We start from the raw sequence: 18,464 nt of genomic DNA on the forward strand, positions 1-18,464 counted from the left end.
AGATGAGCAGCAACCTCTTTGCAGTGGTTCATTTCCTCACTGGCATGCTGTGCTGATGTTGCCCCACTTCCTTCTCCCCAAGGAGTTCCAGCACAGGAAAAGCCTCTCAACTGGTGGAGGACCATCTGCAGTGGGGGCATGGCAGAGCCTGGTCTTGGCACCCAGATATTAGCAGCCAGGCTGTGTGCCAGACCTTGGCACCTGATTAATGTTAAAGCGCCTCTGAAATCACCACTTGCTTATGCTTGGCAGTCTGATGTGCCTTTGCTCTGCCAGCTCCCAAGGCAGGGGACCTGTTGGAGCACTTGGTGGCACCTATCTCGCCCAGGTTCTGATGGGCTGGAGAAGGGTGCACAGTGGAGTCTGTCTTGCTGGGCTTTGGGGCAGGGTGCTGCTGAGGGATGCACCCAGATGCCAGAGCTGATGAGCACTCCCAGCTGCTGTCAAGGGTCTATATAGTCTTTATACAAACTTGCTTCTGCCTCTTCCCCATGTTAACACAAATGCCTCCCCCTTGAGCTCACCCAGTTTTCAGACCCTAACTTGTGTGTCTGGAAAGCTGGACCTCTTTCCAAATGATCCTCCTTTTGTAATGTAGTAAAACTGGGAGATCTGATGATTGATGGGAGAATGCTTGCATTAAGGTGCATGCCAAATGTTAATAATGCTTCTGAGCATTATTGAGTTAAGCTGCCCCCAAATTGCCAGCCTTTAAACAGTTTTACAGTTATCCCATAAACTATTTTAAAAACGAAGATTATTTCTGTTCCTGAATTTAATTTTTGAGCATTTAGGGCTATTCACAGTTGCCAAATGCTATTATTACAGTTTTTCCTCAAGTTTGTACAGGGCTTACTCCAGAAAACAACTTTTATTTAGTATTGTAGGACAAACGTGTTCTAATTTTGTTGTAAGTTTGAACTTCTGTTGGATAGAAAGGAGAATAAAAAATATAGCTTTAGTTTCAAGTTGCAGAAGCACATTCAGTGTGTGTAATTTAACAGCTGTTGCCAACACTTCGGGGCATTTTCTGTAGCATTTGAAAACTCCCCGTAGAAGTGAGATGAGAGATACTCATTTAGCATTTGAAGCTTGAAAAATATTCTAACCTTTCCTTAAATTGTGTTCTGAAGTTTAGGATTAACTCCCTGACTGGCTGCACAGATGGCTGCATTTTACATATTCCTTTAGGGGGCAAAAGAGACCACAGGGTCAGGTTAATGGCTTTAAGCACTCTTAGCCTCTATTTTATATCTTCTGACTGGGACCTCAGAGATTCTGGGAAGATAACTCAGACAATGGTTGTTTATGGTGTAGATCTTGTAAGGTGTGTCATATTCCATCTCCTGGAACTCGTGAGCCGGTTTTGCTCCTACTTATTTAATCCCTGTTAATGAATTTTACAGCTTCATCCTGTAAGATTTAATGTTCACAATTCTGTGAACTTAACTAAGATCACCAGTGTATAGAAGATGTTACTTTATTACTGGAATGTGAAGGCTCTTTTTTTTTTCATCTTTTAATAGCCAAAATTATAGATTAAGTGTTTGTTGGTTTTTTTTTTAATGGAGAAATAGACTCCATATGCAAGTCACTGAAGTGGTTATGAAGTTAAATAAGCTTTTTAGTCTTTCAGCATACAGCAGAATGCTTTCTAAGCTCTTTTGCCAGACACTCCTGGGAAACACCAGAGTGAACTGTGGACTAGACAAATCAAATGTGATGCTGGGATAAATGCTAGGAAGTCCATTAAGTGAGTGGTGTGTCACCAACCAGACATTTTTGGCATATAAAGCAAATCCTTCAGTTGGATATTTTGTGCTTTGTAGTGATTTTTTTTTTTTTTTTTCAAGTAGGTTTTAAAATAAAGTCAGCTTTATTTTAGCTGACTTTAGGATGGGCAGATTAACATAGTTTGTGTCAACCAACATGTGGCATGTAAGAGAGCTCTTGATAACACCACAGAGTGCTGTACAGTGCTGTACAGTGTTGAGCACTTGTAAGTTGTCAAGTTTATAAAAGGTTATCATTAATATAATCACATGACTTTTTCCCCCCCTCCATTTGAAAGTACCAGTAATGTTTTAAAGGATACTACTGTTTTACCACGTAAAGAAGAATTTCCTGTAGTCTCTTAGTCTCTCACCCTTTTAAACTAACATGTGCAACCAAATCCATCTGGTTAGAGTTTTCTTCAAGATAGTTGTAACTGGCTAAAGGCCTCACAGCTTTATTCCAGTTCCTGCTTCAAAAAGATTTCCATTGCAAGCTCTTCAATCACAGGGGTTGTTCATGCTACTATTAGATAGGAATTCTATGATGTTCCTGCAATTCTGTGCAAGTTTTGCAGGCCAGAATGTGATATAGTGGTGAGATGGTTTGAGATGCTGCAGATCACTGTGGTTGGGTCCCCAGTCTTAAGTGCTATCTGCCAGGCATTTCTGAAAGGTACTTATTTCTATTAAACTAAACAAGGAGGGTCTGCAGATGTTGTTTGTATATTTTGGGCCTGGTTGTGTGTACACATATGAGAACATTACCCGCCCCCCCCCCGCCCTCCAGTCAGCTGAATCCTTCTCCCCTAATTTGTGCATGGAGATGGAGGAATAGGTTAAAATTTCTCTACATTTTTAAGGGTGTTTTAAGTTTTTTGCTTCCAAGGAACATCCTAGAAAGAAAATCTGAGAGTGTGCTGCAGGAAGAGCAGTGTTTGCTGTGAAGTTTGGGTACCCTTAAGTGCCATTTCCAGTTCCTAAGATGTAAGAAGGAACTGGTATGTCAAGGTCAGAAGTTGCCAGAGTAGTTCACGTTAAGGCTACACAAGATGAATGTTGTGTTATAAACAAGAGTAGAAGCTCTTTGTCTTGTTAGACATCTGGGAATGTAGTAACTTCTTATGCTGCAGCTTGGTGAGCCTGAAGAGTGGTTTTGGAATATTATTTTAAGCCTTACAGATAAGGAAGCTCAGTCTGAAACTTCACAATCACTTGTTATGGGTGAAGTGCATCGAATTCTGTCTTTGCTTCTATTGATTATCTTAATTGTTTCATAGTTGGGTTTTTTCACAATACCATTATTGTCTTTATGGCTGTTTAATACAATCCACAATCTATGTTAATAAATAAAACATTGCCTGTAAATAGGCTGAAAAATTAACTCTTTTCTTTCTTGTTTTGCCAGCGGAACCCTTGCCTTTAATGGACCTGTGCCGAAGATCAATTCGTTTTGCTCTTGGCAGAGAACGCCTGCATGACATAGAAATTCTACCTTTGCCTCTGTCTCTGAAGAATTATTTACAATACCAATAAGACGTCTAGAACCCTCTGGCCTCACATTGGACTACATCAATGCAAATGGCAGAAAATTGTTTACAGCAAAATATAAATCTTGGTGATGGACACTGAAGTGTTATTTAATTTTTAATATATATTTTTTTCTGAACCAGTCAAAGCAGATCACTGTGGGGGACTACTAAAGAATGTGAAAACATTGATTTGATCGACATTTGTGTATTACTTGTTGCCTGTTTGTTTACAGTCCTAAAGGCCATTATTCTCATCTCTCATGTATTGGTTTATCTTTGTTGCCTCTGGTAAATGCCAATAGAAAGTGTGACCTGCAAAACCCACTGTCGTGCAGGGCAGAGCATTCTTCAGTAATGTGATTTATTTTATTTTCTCTCTCCTACACCTCTTCCCAACAGATAAAACATAAAGTAGCAAAGGCAAAACCTTGACAGTGACTTTTATGTGTATTGTCTTTAGTATTCAGAGTATTGAGAGCTTTGAGTGTTCAGCACTCAATGTAATCAGGCCTATAGTATTTGAAAGTTCTGGTGTTTAAAAAAGCAGATTATTGGTTAGAAGAAGAGTATGTGATTTAAAAACACGAGGGGAGCAAAGCTGGTATATGTGTCAAATCTTCAGGTGTGGTTAACAGTAAGATGCAGTCCACTGTGTTCAAGACCAAATCTAGTCCCTCTAAAGTTCTGCAAGTTATAAGGAAGTGTTCACTATCCCGGGAATTTAGGATATTCGTACTTCAGAAAGCTTGTCACTTTTTTATTTGAACAAATTTATAATTTTTATGTCGTATGAACTCTTAAGTACTTGGTTCTCTTTTTAATGTATGTGTGGTTACAATGTTTATTTATCTATTTAGAGTCTGTGGAGTTCTCATTTAACTGTTTCCCATCTTGGGGTGACTGATTTTGTTTTTTTTCCCGAACTCCACCTGAAGTGTATTAATTTTTCAGGCTCATCCCATTTTTTTAAGATGCTGCTTTCTGTTTGCATTTCTTACATGTTTCAAGTTATCTGCCTGATCAGTTATCTAGTTTTTAAACTGGAAGTTGTTGTTACGGCAGGATGTCAAATGTTTAGACTGAGCTGCCTCCAGCGTATTTTAATGTGAATTTACTGATGAATGAGGAGAAAATTTCTAATAAAGTCTACTGTCCAAAATGAAACTCATGTCTCCCTTGATGAAGTGCTGAATAACGTACCACTGCATGCAGAGTTGAAGTTCAGTTCCTCCTGCAGCTTTGCAGATGTTTCTGTTAGCACTTCTTTCAAATTGCTGCTTTGGGTTCACATGCAAGAGACGTCGCAGGCAGTGTCATGTCCTGTTCCTGGTTTATCCCACTCACTCTGAATACAGCTGTACTCCTGCTTTTAACACCTTTCTTGCCTTTAGTTTTGTGCAGAGTTGTGCTTTGAGACTCCATGCTTTTGAGGCAGGTTGAAGTTTGACCACTAAAGCATGGATTGTTGCTCTTCTCTCAGCCCAAGAGAAACATGAGATAACCAAGTTACACCACAAGCAAGAGTGGAAACAACAAGGGCAAGGTAAAACAAGGATGTCAAAAACTAAATAAGTGATTTGCTTTTCTGGGCTTAACTACGTAAATTGATGGTTGTTTCAGGATCAACTTACTTTTTTGACTTGCTTTCACTTAAGGTGAGAGGTACATACGGTAGTCTTGCAAAGGGAAAGAATTACAGCTGTGATCTGTTTCTTACTTTTCCACTTGCTTTGTCTACCTTAAACCTTTTGTCCTGATAGGTATGTAGGAAGAAGGAGATAGGAGGGTATAACACTCAAAAGGGAAGATACAGCTATGTCAAGTGATCTTTCATAAACAAGATAAGCAGCTAGCTGTTCAGGAATGGTGTAGTGGCATAGTAATCCTGGTAGATCTTACTTTTCCACCACTGAAGCCTGTTTTAGATAAGCATTTCCTAAAATCAGTGTTTTACTGTATGTAACCAGATTTCACGTTCCTTTGAGTAATTGCAGTGGCACAACTCATAAGTGTTCTCCCTCTTCTTTCACATGACCCAGGCTGACAGCTTTTTAATGTGACAGTAAGGTGGGAACTGATACCATGAGACAAATTAATGGTGCCTCTGTATGTTAATTAACCTAATTATTTTACAGTTGTATTGGAATTTTTGTTGATGCTCCTTCTGTGATGCTTCCTCTAAACCAGAATTAGTGGGTGGCAACAGGAAGTGTTTTACCTGCTCTTTGGCATTTGTGTCTCTAATATGGCCCCTTCTTAGAAAGTATTGAAGGTGCAGCATTCCTTCTGTTAAAGCTGTGGTTAAGACTTGTGGCTACATGCATCATACCTTCTCTTCCTTATTTTATCAGTATTGCACTTCTTCATCCTTCTGCAGCTCTTGTGAGGGACAGGACTTGATTTCTCCACTAAGGTGCTGCTTTTGTGATCACAATTAACAAGTGCTGTAACCTCACTGATACTCTCAGCTTTTAGACTTACTGCAGCTGTAATTTTATAACACCTAAATTTGGGGTCAAATTTGAGAAGCCACTGTCTTTTGGTATAGCAGTTATCACACTCATGTCCCTACTACTAGACTGACAAAGTCAGTGCTATGAAGGCTTAATTTCTGCTTCAGATTGGACCAAGGGAAATGTATTGAAACGTCTGCATTCTCATCTAGAGGTAATGTAATACAATCTGTAGAGAAATTGTGAAGTCTGATTTTAGACTTCACATGTAGTCTTGCTGGCTTTCAGGTTTTATCTCAACAGACTGACTCAAACTGTTGAGGTAGGATCTAACTTTGCAAGTTCCTCAGTGTTCACTTGAAGCTGGGAAAAACTGTTACAGAAGCAGACACATATGAATCATTTGAGTGTTTCTGATAGTTATAGAAGGGCAGCAAGCCAGGAATGCTCTAAAATTTCCTTCTCATCTCCATTACAGTTGGTATTGTTAAACTATAACCATATGTTCTCACATCAGTCAGCGGTAATCACTACACAGCCAGCTTTGTATCAGATCTGGCAGGACTCATTCAGGTACAATTCCCAGTGACATCAGTGGGAGATCTGCTTGAGTCAGCACTGCTGCTTTTGGTTCCCATGTAAAGATCTCCAAACATTTCCAATACATTGTATTGAGCAATACTTTATTATATGTAAGCAATGTCAAGCAGATGGTTTCTGCAGCAAAGCATCTGGCAAGTGTAGTTAGGTAAATGTTGTGAGAAAGCTGAACGAAAAAATGTGTCCAGTTGAGGCTGAGCCCTGTATGGAAAGGGGAAGCCAGACTTTTTGGCTCCTTGATGATGATTTTCAAAAGCTTTGTAGTTTCTAAATCATTAAAATCTCATGGCGGATTTCATTCTGTGTACTTAAAGGAACCTGGGATCCTTATCCATTCCTGTTTATCTCACAAAAGAGTATCTGCTGATCATGAAGTGGAAATCCTTTGTTTGCCTGATTCAAAGAGACACCAGAAAATCTCCTTCCTCCTTGGGGGATGTTCTCCGTAGACACAGAGCCATGAGAAATACACAACACACGTCAGCCTGAATGCACACCCTCCCCTCTTTTTTTTTTTGTTTTTGAGATTGCAACTGTTTCCGTCAGAGAAGAGCTCAGTGTGTTCTGCAGGCAGTGTCCAACATAAAAATGCTTTGAAGCATCTGCTACAAAGCAGAATGCCCTACTGAAGATGTATTGAAACAAATCTGAATGTACTGTGGTGGGGGCACAGAATAAAGGACCAGAGCTCTAGCGAATAGCCTTTTCCTGAGGGTTTACAGTCATGAAACTGCATGTGCTTTAAAAGCCTCTGAAGGACTGGAGTATGCAGCTGTGTGAAGCAGCATCCTATTCCACACATGGAACTTAATGAATTAACTTCTAGGCAAAGAGCAGGGCTGCTCTGTCGATACTGCTATGACTGCAGTAACACATGGGAGCATCCAAACTAGCTTAAATACTAGCCAAAGAGAAGCCCAGTTATTGGCAGGACAGACCTCAGTACGGGGCAGTTTACTCGCCAAGCAGCAGTGAGACAGCAGTGTCAGCATATCTGAAGTGATTGATAAATGGCAGACCTTAAAAGGGTCTACAGTTTGGAGGCATCTTTGCAAATCCTGTTTGAAACAGGTGTCAAGGTCAGAAACTTCTAATTTAATTTGTGTAGCTGTGAAAATCTGGAAGTTACAGAGCCTCTAATCTCTCTAGGTGACTAGATGTAAAAGGAGAGCTCATGTTTCTAATAACTTTAACATCAGAATCATAGAATGGTTCTATAGGGGATACGTACAGTTGAGACAGCTATGCTCTTAGATTTTAATTTATTGTTTCTCTGGCTCTTGAAAGCTACAGCACAAAAGGGAGGTGTCTTCAGGCTTCTAAGGAAAAGCAAACAAAATACAGAAATGATGTTTCTGACAGTCCTCATCTATAACACATTCTACTTATGACTGTTTCAAATACCAGTCATAAGCCATCATTACAAAGGCACTTAGTTGAGATCAGCATCTGTTCACTTGTGCCTGGATCAGTTTTCTCCATATTTATTTATTATTTTTAAAGGTATTAAATAAGGTTATTCACATTGCAAGCTCCAATTGCAAATGCAGTCTTTTAATGAATAAAATGTTCATATTACACTTTGACTTTATTAACAGAGATACAAGTGATTGCTGCACACATAGCTGGGAAATTAATGCATGTTTTTAATGGCAGAATGCTTCAGGCTTTCTTCACTAAGAAAATCACTTTGGCAAGTGCATTGCTTCTCATGTAGCAAAATGTGAATAGCTCTGAGGCATGGGGCCAGAATTTCAATACATGCATTTGGACGAAGAGGTGTCTGTGGCATTATTTGAGGGCCTGGAGTTTCACTTTACTTATAGATAAATTTTAAGTGCTTGTCATTCTTGCAAATTAATAGGCTATAGAGGGTATGAATCCTCCTAGCGAAGTATTCTGTCAAGGCTTGTCTAGAGATGAAACAAACCAAAATCAAACTCCCCCCCAGATTTAGCTCCCTTGGTAAATATGGCCTGGCATCGGGTGCTCCTGCTATTAAAATGTTTCCCAAGCCCTACCATCTAATTGGAATAAATAAACCTCCACTGGGAAAAGCCCCCTATAGAGGAAGGCATGTTTTGTGTATTAAATTGGCCTCCAGAAGATCTAGTTGAAATCCAGGTTCTGCCAGAAACAATTTATCACTTTGATGGTTTTCCAGTTTATTCTTTTTAATAATTTCCTTGTGTACATCTAAACCAGCAGTCACTTTTCTTCCATCTTTAATAGCCAGCGTCATCTAGGTTCCAATTCCTTTGTAGGACTGACTGTTGTTCTAGATCTAATACTCTAAATTACTTCTGTGGTGCTGCTTTAATGCAGATAACATCTCCAGTTGCATAGTCACTGGTACCAAATATCTATTCACTCGTAGGTTGGTTTGTAGCTGGCATAGCAGCACATGGACTTCTCTTTCCATGACAGCTGTTATGTAGGAGCAGGCTCGTTGTTAAGTCATGAGTAACAGTACCGAACTATGGACAACATAGTACTTGGGTCTTTCAGCAAACTTGCACCATAGCGTAAGTGGCTTTGCATGAAACAGATGTTGCCCATAACCCAGTTAAATTTCCATGGGTCTAATGCAGGAACTCCGATAACAGCCAAAATGTTATGCTTTAGGTAGAAGTGTTGCATCTCTTTGGTAGATAGATGCAGTTTAATCCACCAGCTGCTTCCTAGTCTGTGATAAAGTCTAGTGTAAGCTGAAACACGGCTGTGTGCTTTTTCCAGTTTTTCCCTAAGTTTTCATGATACAAATGAAGCCATCCAATTAATTTATTCAGTGTTTTTAATCTTACTGCATTTTTTTTCCTTGCAGATATGTGGGAATCAGGCTCTGTTTCTCAAGCTAACTTTCCTGGAAACACAATTCCTTGTAAAATATTTGCTATTTTCCAGTGGCAGTGTGTGCCATGCCATAGCTGAAGAGAAGTGATTGGTTTTGTTTCTTTTTCTGCCTTGTAATTTCAATCCTCTCCTCACAATCATGAGCTGAACTAAACTGCTCATGACCCCAAAAATGTACTTAAAAGCATGTTGAGACATATATCATGTTAGTGGCTTTCTGTGTAAACTGTCCTAATTTGGTTTTAATCTAATAACCATCCTGTTATTAAGTCCAGTGTCCCCAAATGGCCTCATTCTGCACATATACACAAAAGACCACTGCTAGTTTGCAGCTAACATGTCTTTTGCCTTCTGCATCTTGTTTCCCTTCTCTTGTCTCTTCTACTGGGACCTTTACTCTGGGAAAACCACTGTGGGCGCTTTAACCTTCAGTGAGCTCAGTTTAATTTTCCTCCTCAGAGGATCAGCAGTATTTCAAATAAGAATTTGCTTCAGATCAAAGTTCTTGGAGCTGTCACAAGAGTCTCTGAGCTGTCACAAGAGCGTTGCAGAAGATTGGAATAAATATGAATCCTAACAATAGAGCTGCTTATCATTGAGGTTTAAAACTCCACACTTTAGTTCCTCTCATATCTTTGGCTCTCCCCCACTATATGTTATATGGAACTTTGTTATCAGTGATGACTGTGACATAAAATAAATAAATCTATAATTGTAATTCAGAAAATTCCTCCTCTCCGAGATCCGTGACCTCCAGCTTCCTGCTGAATCCAAGCTGGAAAACAGAAATCTGGAGGGCCTGGTTTCTTGCATTACTTGGTGTTCCCATCCCCTCCTCAGAAGTGGGAACAAACAATTTAGTTGTCCTATAATAGGTGATGAATGAACAGCAGTGATAGAAAGCTCTCCTAGGATGTTGTGTCTTCTGCGCTGAAAGCTGAATTGAGTGATAGTCTTCTTTTTTTCTTCCCCAAAAGTTTCTCTCTCCAGAAAGATCTCCTAAACATTTATATTCCAAACATGTGCCTCTCACGGAGCAGAAGGAGATGGTCCTCATAACTTTGAAATACTTGCTGTTTGGGTCAGGGAACTTTCTGACTTGGAAAGAGGAAGGACACATTAGATCATGCCCTCATTTTAATTCTTCTTTTTTAATTAAGGCTTGGAACATTTGTTTGCTTTCTGGTTTTGGAATTCACTTGCAGAAATCTAAAAATACTCTTTTTTTTTTCTGTTACGAGTTTCCTTATTGAACCTATATGGTTTTGTCTTGCTATAATTAAGGAAACCAGAAGGGCAAGTGACTCATCTTTTATGAGACCCAACTAACAGAAATTCAAGAGATGAGACACTTTCAGGTACAGAAATTCTTCTCCACTGAAACACAAATACCAAGTTTTAAAGCTAAATTCAGATTAAGAACTGCTTAAACTTAATTCAGCTACACAGAAATTTTAGTCCATAAATATATTGTGCCCTACTATTTTTCATGTCCCTGAACCACCAGCAATTCCTATTTGTTACTAGCCCGCCTTTCTGCTCTCTAAGAGGAGCTAATGACTTACTGAACTCCTTCTTAATGTTCTTCCCCCTCCATACTTGCATGTACGAAATCCTTTGATGATGTAATTGATTAACTTGTGCAAGTTAAACTTGTATCACCCGTTTCAAGTTGCATTTTGCTTTGAGGATCAAAGCTACAGCCTGCATATCTTGAAGGCTGGTCTGGATTTTAGAGCATAGCATTAGTCTTATTAAAGATACTATCTTTGTAAATTTGCTCACTTTTACACCCTGCAGTAATTGTGTGTGCATTCAGACCATCACTTCTACATAGATGATAACTAAAAAGAGCAGGTGTCATGTATTTAATCAAGATCTTTCCCTTTCATGATTTTCTTGTTTAAAGAAAACAAAGATAAATGAGTTCAGAGAATTTAAATTCTCTTCTATTTGCACAGGGCTGCCTTTTGAATGTTGTCCTAGGCCTATGTACACTGTTATCATGGAAAAACATGGTAGGAGCATGCTATGAACTTCTGTAATGGATTAAAAAGAAGGAAAAATCATTCCAAAGCACTCCTTTAAGTAAAATAGAGGAGAAAAAAGCAGACAAAACAAAATTCCTCCTCTTCTGGTTTTGACCAGTTAGGAGGCTAATAGTGAATTTACAATTTGAGTGCAATAGATGTATTTTGTATTCTGTATTCTGATCCAAATGCTTCCAGTTTGCTTGTCATACGGCTCTGGTTTGCAGACTTAAAACCAGTTAATTAAGACACTTTCCTACATAGCAGTCAGTCTTGATCCTCCTAAAGCCATCTGAAGTCTTGGTTTCCATTGGCCAGCATAGGCTAACACCATCAGCCTGTGGCTGTTTCTTGGCTGAGAAGCGCTCTCTGTTGGTCTGTAATGGGAATTGGAGCCCTGTGCTTACAGGTCCCTGTGACTAGAGGTAATTTCTAACTCCATGAAGTCTCCAGAACCTGTTCCAGAAGTTCATCTGGGAGGTGTTTCTAGACTTAGGGTTGTTCATTAGCACATGCAATACTGAAAGCAGCCTTCCCATGAGTTTAGCTACAATTCTTAAATAGTTACTCCTCACTTTGGGTAGCACAAAGGTAGTACAAAACAAATTAAAACCAAAGTGTATTTCCAAGCCTCACTTTCCTTCCCATCATCAACCATGAATAGGGGTTTTTTAAAGTAGTTTAGGCTGGAGTGTTTAGGATGCCCTGACATTTGCATATCAAAGCATCAAAGCTTTTATTTCAGATTACACACACACACACACACTTTATCCAACATCTTAGCTTTTAGTCAGGAACTGTGTCTCCTGGCACAGAAGTATGCCCTCTGCTTTCCTCTCTTATGCTGTCAGTTCCTGGAATTTGTAAGTATTTTACAATGATTTGTTGTCTTTTGTCATGGAGCAATGTCTTTGCTCTAATTCTTTTCTGGAAGAAAGCAGTACAAAACTCTTACCTCCATTTATCTGGAAGTGCTGCTCCCTCTATTAGCAGAAGAGGTGTGGAATGGTAAGGAGAATGCAAATAAACCAGAATTTATAGATTACAGAGATGGGTTCTTCAAATCACAAACCTGTATGTCTTGGCAGGCTAAGCTGGATCAAAAGGCCAATTTCACTCTTCATAGGAATTGCTGAGCACTGCATGGGAGTCACAGCTCCAGCACACGTCTCTGAGTTCCTCTGTCAAACTCAAAGCAGATTTTCAGCTGTCAGTGGTTCCTAACTCAAGAAATTCTAGGCAAACAAAGCTGCTCTTGGCCACCTGTAGCTCTCCCAAGGTCCCTATGCCAGATGTTTGCTCTGTCTCTGCAGCACAAGCAGAGCAAGGAGGTCCCAGAACATTGTTATCTGCAATATGCATTAAGCAATGCAAAGAAGATTTGTGTTTCTTTGTCAGGCTGTGCTGCTTGCCCTTGCTGGTGAAGGGAGGGAGCATGATGAAGGAATATTTTCTTGAGAACAGTTTTTTCTTGCATAGCATCCATATGGGAATAGAAGGGGGGAAAGAAATCAGATGTTTCTGCAGATTTGTAAGTCTAGAAGAAACTGTTAGCTCATTTAATCTAATAGTTTAATAAAGAAGGTCATAATATCTCACTTCAGCAAGTCAAAACCTTTCTGTTGGACTGTGATGGTTAGCTGTAAGACAATAAATGTGTTTGTGGTTCACCATTTCTTATTATAGCTTGTTCTAATTATGCATAACAACAGCAATTAATGTTGCAAATTGAGGTCTTTTTCCCTACACACAACTAAAATTATCTGCCTTAAGATGTGGGCCACGAGTGGTTCTTTCTGTATGAAATGCAAGAATGATGTAGCACTCAGTAGTGTCTTCCCAGGCTATACATGCACATTGTAAATGAGCCAGAACTTGATTATCCTTTGATCTATCCATACGGTTAAATTCTAAGGAAACATCTTTTGATAAAGACATGTCTCTTTCTATATGCCAGATCCTACCTTATCTTGAAACTCTTTTTGTTAGTCAGTGGTCTACAGCCAGGTAAAAGAATTGTCTCTTGCCTTATCCCCCACTTCATGCCGATGTGAAGACCAGATTACCATTTCTTTACTTTCTTTCCTTTGTTTCATTTGCCACAGTATTGCTGTGAAAACTCATATTTTAGCTGCATATCTTTTGTGACCCTTGGTTTTTAGCTGCTATTTCCTGAAATAGTCTCTCCTCTTGTAATTAAAACCTCGTGTTGTTCTTTGATACTTAACTTTGGCTTTTTCATCAGCATTGTGTTTGAATGGGTCTCATTCTTAAAGTGATGCATTTTTTTCTGTATAACTGCCCTCATTGTCTATCACCCATCTTTTGGTAGTCTGTAAATGTGATAAAGTGTGGTTTGGTAGCTGCAACCAAATCACCAAGGAAACTTCCACCAGCCCCGAACCTAACTGAAAATACTTTTCACTAGTGGTGCCCTGTGGATAAGCTGTTCTGGAGCTGTCAGCAGCCAGTGCTTGTCTACTCAATGTGCACTTTGCTGAGGGTGCTGTCACTTTCTAAAATAAGGCATCGGGTACTAGGTCAGATTATTCACCAAAGTAAAAATAGTGCTTTCTCTTTTGCAGCTTAAAACAAAGTTCAAAAGAAGTGTGTGAAGAAGAGGTGGAGGAGATTGGCAAACAAAAGCGATTAGTTGAGGAAGGGAACCAAAATAAAGAAGGTAGAGGGGAAAGAGGAGTTTTGTTACTAAGCAGTAGTAAAGTCTCCTGCTGACCCAGCATGATTGAATGCAGCCATTCTGACATTCTCTGAAAAGTACTGATTTCCTGGCAATGTGGTTTTTACCAATTTTCTTTTTATTTCAATCATGATCTTGCTGTTCCTGTGCACTCTCTGTGCATTGATTTCTTTCTATTCATGTTTTCTGACTGGAACATTGAGGCATTGTCAGTTCACTTCTATTTGACAATATTTCATGCATATATTTACAAGCACTTCACCAGAAAGCTAATATTAGTACACTGATTTTGTCCCATCTTTCTCATGTCTTACCTTATCAGATCTGTAGAGGGTGTTCCAGGTTCGAAGGATGATTATAGAGTTAATTCTTTACAAGTGGTTGCCTCAAAAGAGAGTTCTGAACTGAAAAGCAGTTCATATAGAGACATAATGGCTTGCTAAAAAACACAATGAGTCAAGTTCGCTTTCTGGTTTTGCTACAGAGTTTTTGTGCCTGGCTCAAGCCTGTACCTTGGCCACTCCTGCATTTAGAGGTGTCTGTGTGCAGTCACCATTTCCAAGGAATTAATAGGTGAAAATAGCTTTTCTAAAGGTGTACCAGCCTTTGGTGCCCCAAAGTACTTCAAAAGTCAGCACTTTCTGAACAGGAAATTTGTGAATGCACAGAGCTGCCTGTCTTGGAAGTCTGCCCCCTGATCCTAGGTGGCCTGCAGTGTGCTTCACTGCAGCTCCTCCAGCTGTGTGTTTCAGGTTTCTCATAATTCGAAGTAATAGGAAAGATTAGAAAAATGTGGTTATTCTATGATCTTACTTTCCCAGGTTTACTGTCATAAATCACCCTAAGAGCTGTAGCTGCTGATGAAAAGGGCAATCCGATCTTTTCCTCTTATCCATAGAAATGATGTGCACTGCCTTCCCTATGTTGGTGCTAGCAGCTGTGTGGCTATGCAGGCAGCATAAGAGGAAGAAAACAAATTAACTTTCAGCTGTGTCAGCAAGTTGGTCTGGCTTGCCACTTACCAGTGATTGCTGGTGGTGACACAAGAAAGGGCCAGAGCATACAGACATGAGCGTTGGTTCAGACGGGTGTAAGCTGAAAATGAAACCACATCTTAAGAAGCAGCATAAAGGGAGGAAGCGTTCATCTTTTGTGCAGAGATGCTGTATCTTGAAAGAGACTTCTGTGTTGCTTTCATCTTTCTAGCCTATGGACTATTGCAGCCAGCCATCTGTTAGCACCTTTCTCCAGTGTGATGCAATGTAACACAACATCTCTTCATCATGTTCCCATTTTACTTTTTTTTTTCCCCAAATAACCTATTTGCAGTTAAGTTTCTCAGTTTTCATATGCACTTTTTAAAGCTTCCTCTTGTGCTGCTTATCCATTATTCCTTAAAACAGCAGAGTATTTACTGAGCAGAGGGAAGTGAGTAGCTGAGGAATCAGGAGATTGCATGCGAAATCCTTTTGGTAACACTAGCTTTTCATGCCAGCATGTTTTTCTTCTCTTCCTGACTTCTGTTGCTCTTAAAAGGCAGGTAGATAGCTGCTATGAGATTATGAATGGTAGCCCATTATGTCTTTTTCAGGCTCTCCTAAGTCACTCTTAGTGTGGGTACTCACCTATTCATCTGGTTGAACTTTCTTTTGACATTTTTGGTTATACTTGAAGCTTGCTCTGTTTCAGGTACTTACAGAGTTCTCTGTTTCAGAAAGCTTGGTTGTTTGTGAGAGTCTTACTTATTTAAACCTCAGGAAGGTTTTATTTTCATTATTTTCTGAATATTTACTTGATACTGAATGCAGTGTTTTCTTGTTTTGTTCTGCTTTAACAATATCCATCTTACTGACAAATCCATTTATAGTCCTTCTGCTGTTAGGGCAAAATTTAACAGAAAATAATAACTTTTCCCTGAATTTTCTTAAAAAAGCCTAAGGGTTTTCTAGCCCTCTCTTAAACACGGTATGTATTTGAGATACTGATACAGAATCCTTACTCCCTGCTTCATCTATGAAGTACCACGAACAGCTAACATGACCACGACACAATACGGTACATCAGTGAGCGTTCTCTTGGATAGTGGCTCTTTCTTAAAGGAGTATTGTGTTTGAATATTCAGGTAGTTTCTCTGATTATGCGGATTGAGTGAAAGACCATGTGGATTTTCAGTATGTTTATTTCTGGCTTTGTTTTTCTTGCAGTGCCACACAGTGGCAATCAGGAGATGTTACTTTATGATGGCTGAAAAATTGCTTTCCCAAACCTTCAGCTCTTTGGTTTTGGAGTTCTTATTTCATGGCGGGATCACACTAGAACTAAGTCTCAGTGTTCAGAGTAAGCCTTGCTACATTGCCTGATGAAATCTTGTTTAAAGTTTTCCAGTAACGCGATTGAATCCCATTCAAATTCAAGTTTAATTTCTTTATTATAAAAGGTGCAGAAGCATCAAAACTGTTCTCTCCAAAGCTAAAAGGACAGTTTCAGTGCTCCCTTCTCACTACATACCCTTTACCAGCTGCATTTTGTTGATGGAGTTTGCATGGCAGGGATGTGAAAGGCTCAATGAACAGATATTTTGGGTGAAATCAGAAGGTAACTTTCTGTCTAGAAGCATCTAAGGCAAGGAAAGCAGCACAAAATACAGGCTTGGGTTTTGGTTGTTTGTTTTTTTTTTTCCTGTTTGAAAAGAGAGAGATGCTTGGGAAAGCGTTATAAAAGTGATGGAGGACAATACCACTGACTGACCTGGAAGAAAATACTGTTCGTTATAGAAAACACTGGATGTTATTAGCCTTATTTTACAAGGTCTTTGGTAGAAAGGGGGATAAAAGGAAGAAGAAATGATGGTTCATTGAATTATAATGGCAGAAACACAGAGCACAGAACAGAGCAGGCAACACGTTGCAGTGGTGTTTGCTACTTACAACTGCTTTGGGCTTCTACTGTGCCATGCTCTCTCGTTCACAACAGGAAGGGTATTATCAGTGAGAGGCAGTGATGCTCAGCAGCTAGGGTGAAACCCAGTCCCAAGATATCAAGGAACATGTAAAAGAAATGCTTCTTGTTTTTAGCCCCCATCAGACAGTATTCTTCAGGGACAAGCTGAAGGTTTATGTTTGGAGAGGAGGGGACAAAGCAGGTGGAAGCAGATGGCTTATTGTGGTTACCAATGGAAATGTAACAGCCAGAATGAAGTAAAAAGCTTGGTCTATTTCTATGCTGAAATAAATGAACTGAATAAGGCTGCAATTCAGCAAAAGCTTTTCAAAACTATCTGCAAATCCAGCCTTATTCAGCAGCAGCATAATTTTTCACAAATGCCAACCTGCAAGTGAGCAACACTTTACAAAAATGCTTGAGTGCTCTTGAAAATGTCACACCCTAACATGGATGTACTGACTCAGGAAGACAACCCCAGTGAGGGAAGAGTTTAAACAAGGACTTAGATCCATTTCTGAATTTGGACTGTTAAAGTTTCCTCCATCACAAATTGATTCACAAAGCTTAAAAATATGATTAAAGATAATTAAATGGTCTCTTGAATTAGGGCCTAGCTTAGCAGAAGAAAACAGCTGAAGCAAGTATGATAAATTAACTGAAAACATCTAGAAATTCTTTTGGGAGGAACGTGACTGAAAATCAGGGAGATCGGTTTAAACTAAGCTGAAAAGGATTGCGATAACAAGTAAATGTGTTAATTTAACCTTTCTTCTTTACTTTCTGTTATGTGTCATGAACAGCTGTAAAAAAAGCCTGATTTTGTACCTATGGGATAAGAAATGCACAGGTTCTGAGGACAATGAGCAGTATGCAGCAGTCCTTGAAAATAAGTTTCCTGAGGCAGGGATAACTAACAGAGACGAGTGAGTACCAGAGTGGTGGATTTTAGTATCTTATAATGCTGGTGGTGCTCTCCATTTAAAACTTTCTTGCCTATTTATCATCCAAATCAGTACAAGCTATCTTCTCTCAGGTTTTAGACTCTCAGAGTTCATGAAAATGTGAAGTTAGTCAAGCGAAATAATTCTGTCACCACTCTGTAACAAATCTTTAAGGTTTATTGAACACATTTGAAAACAGTCCAGGAGAACAGCTGCATAGGATTAATCATTCTCAGGGCAAAAGCTGTTTTTGCCAGACCGCTGCATATATTTCACAGGCTCTCCTTCTCAAATGAAAAGCTTATTCCTATTAAAAAGCTGAAACAAACAAATAAATAATTAATTTTAACAAATGCTATCTTGACAAAGCAATCAACTAACAATACTGGCAACAAGCAACTAAATTATGACCCTTTTGATTGTGGGCTTTTGCTAAATTCCAGCCCCATCACTGTGCCTTCTGATGGCTTTTCAGTCCTCACATGAAATTAGGTCTCTGTATGTCAGTTAGCATCTCCAAGCCTACATGACAGGTTCTTTTGTTGTACTTGCTGGTAACACTGGGCCTGAAGTGTCTGAGGGCTGAAGGGGTCCCTGAAGAGGTCTGGAGCATAGTTTCATGAGGTTGTGTAAGAACCATAC

At 39.4% G+C, this 18,464-nt stretch overlaps 1 protein-coding gene across 3 annotated transcripts in view; it reads left to right on the forward strand.

The window, feature by feature from the left end:
- The window catches only part of SPSB4 (splA/ryanodine receptor domain and SOCS box containing 4), a 129,767-nt gene extending 125,299 nt beyond the window's left edge, over positions 1-4,468 (forward strand). For all 3 annotated transcript variants that reach the window (XM_062613217.1, XM_062613218.1, XM_062613216.1), the window contains one exon: positions 3,181-4,468. In XM_062613217.1, the coding sequence (XP_062469201.1) occupies positions 3,181-3,308 (128 nt within the window). In that variant the 3' untranslated portion in view covers positions 3,309-4,468. The remainder of the gene's footprint in view (positions 1-3,180) is intronic.
- Positions 4,469-18,464: the final 13,996 nt, after the last annotated feature.

The sequence above is a fragment of the Pezoporus occidentalis genome, unplaced genomic scaffold (genome assembly GCF_034315485.1).
Source record: "Pezoporus occidentalis ecotype Australia unplaced genomic scaffold, CSIRO_AGI_Poc_V1 ctg164, whole genome shotgun sequence".
NCBI lineage: Eukaryota > Metazoa > Chordata > Aves > Psittaciformes > Psittacidae > Pezoporus > Pezoporus occidentalis.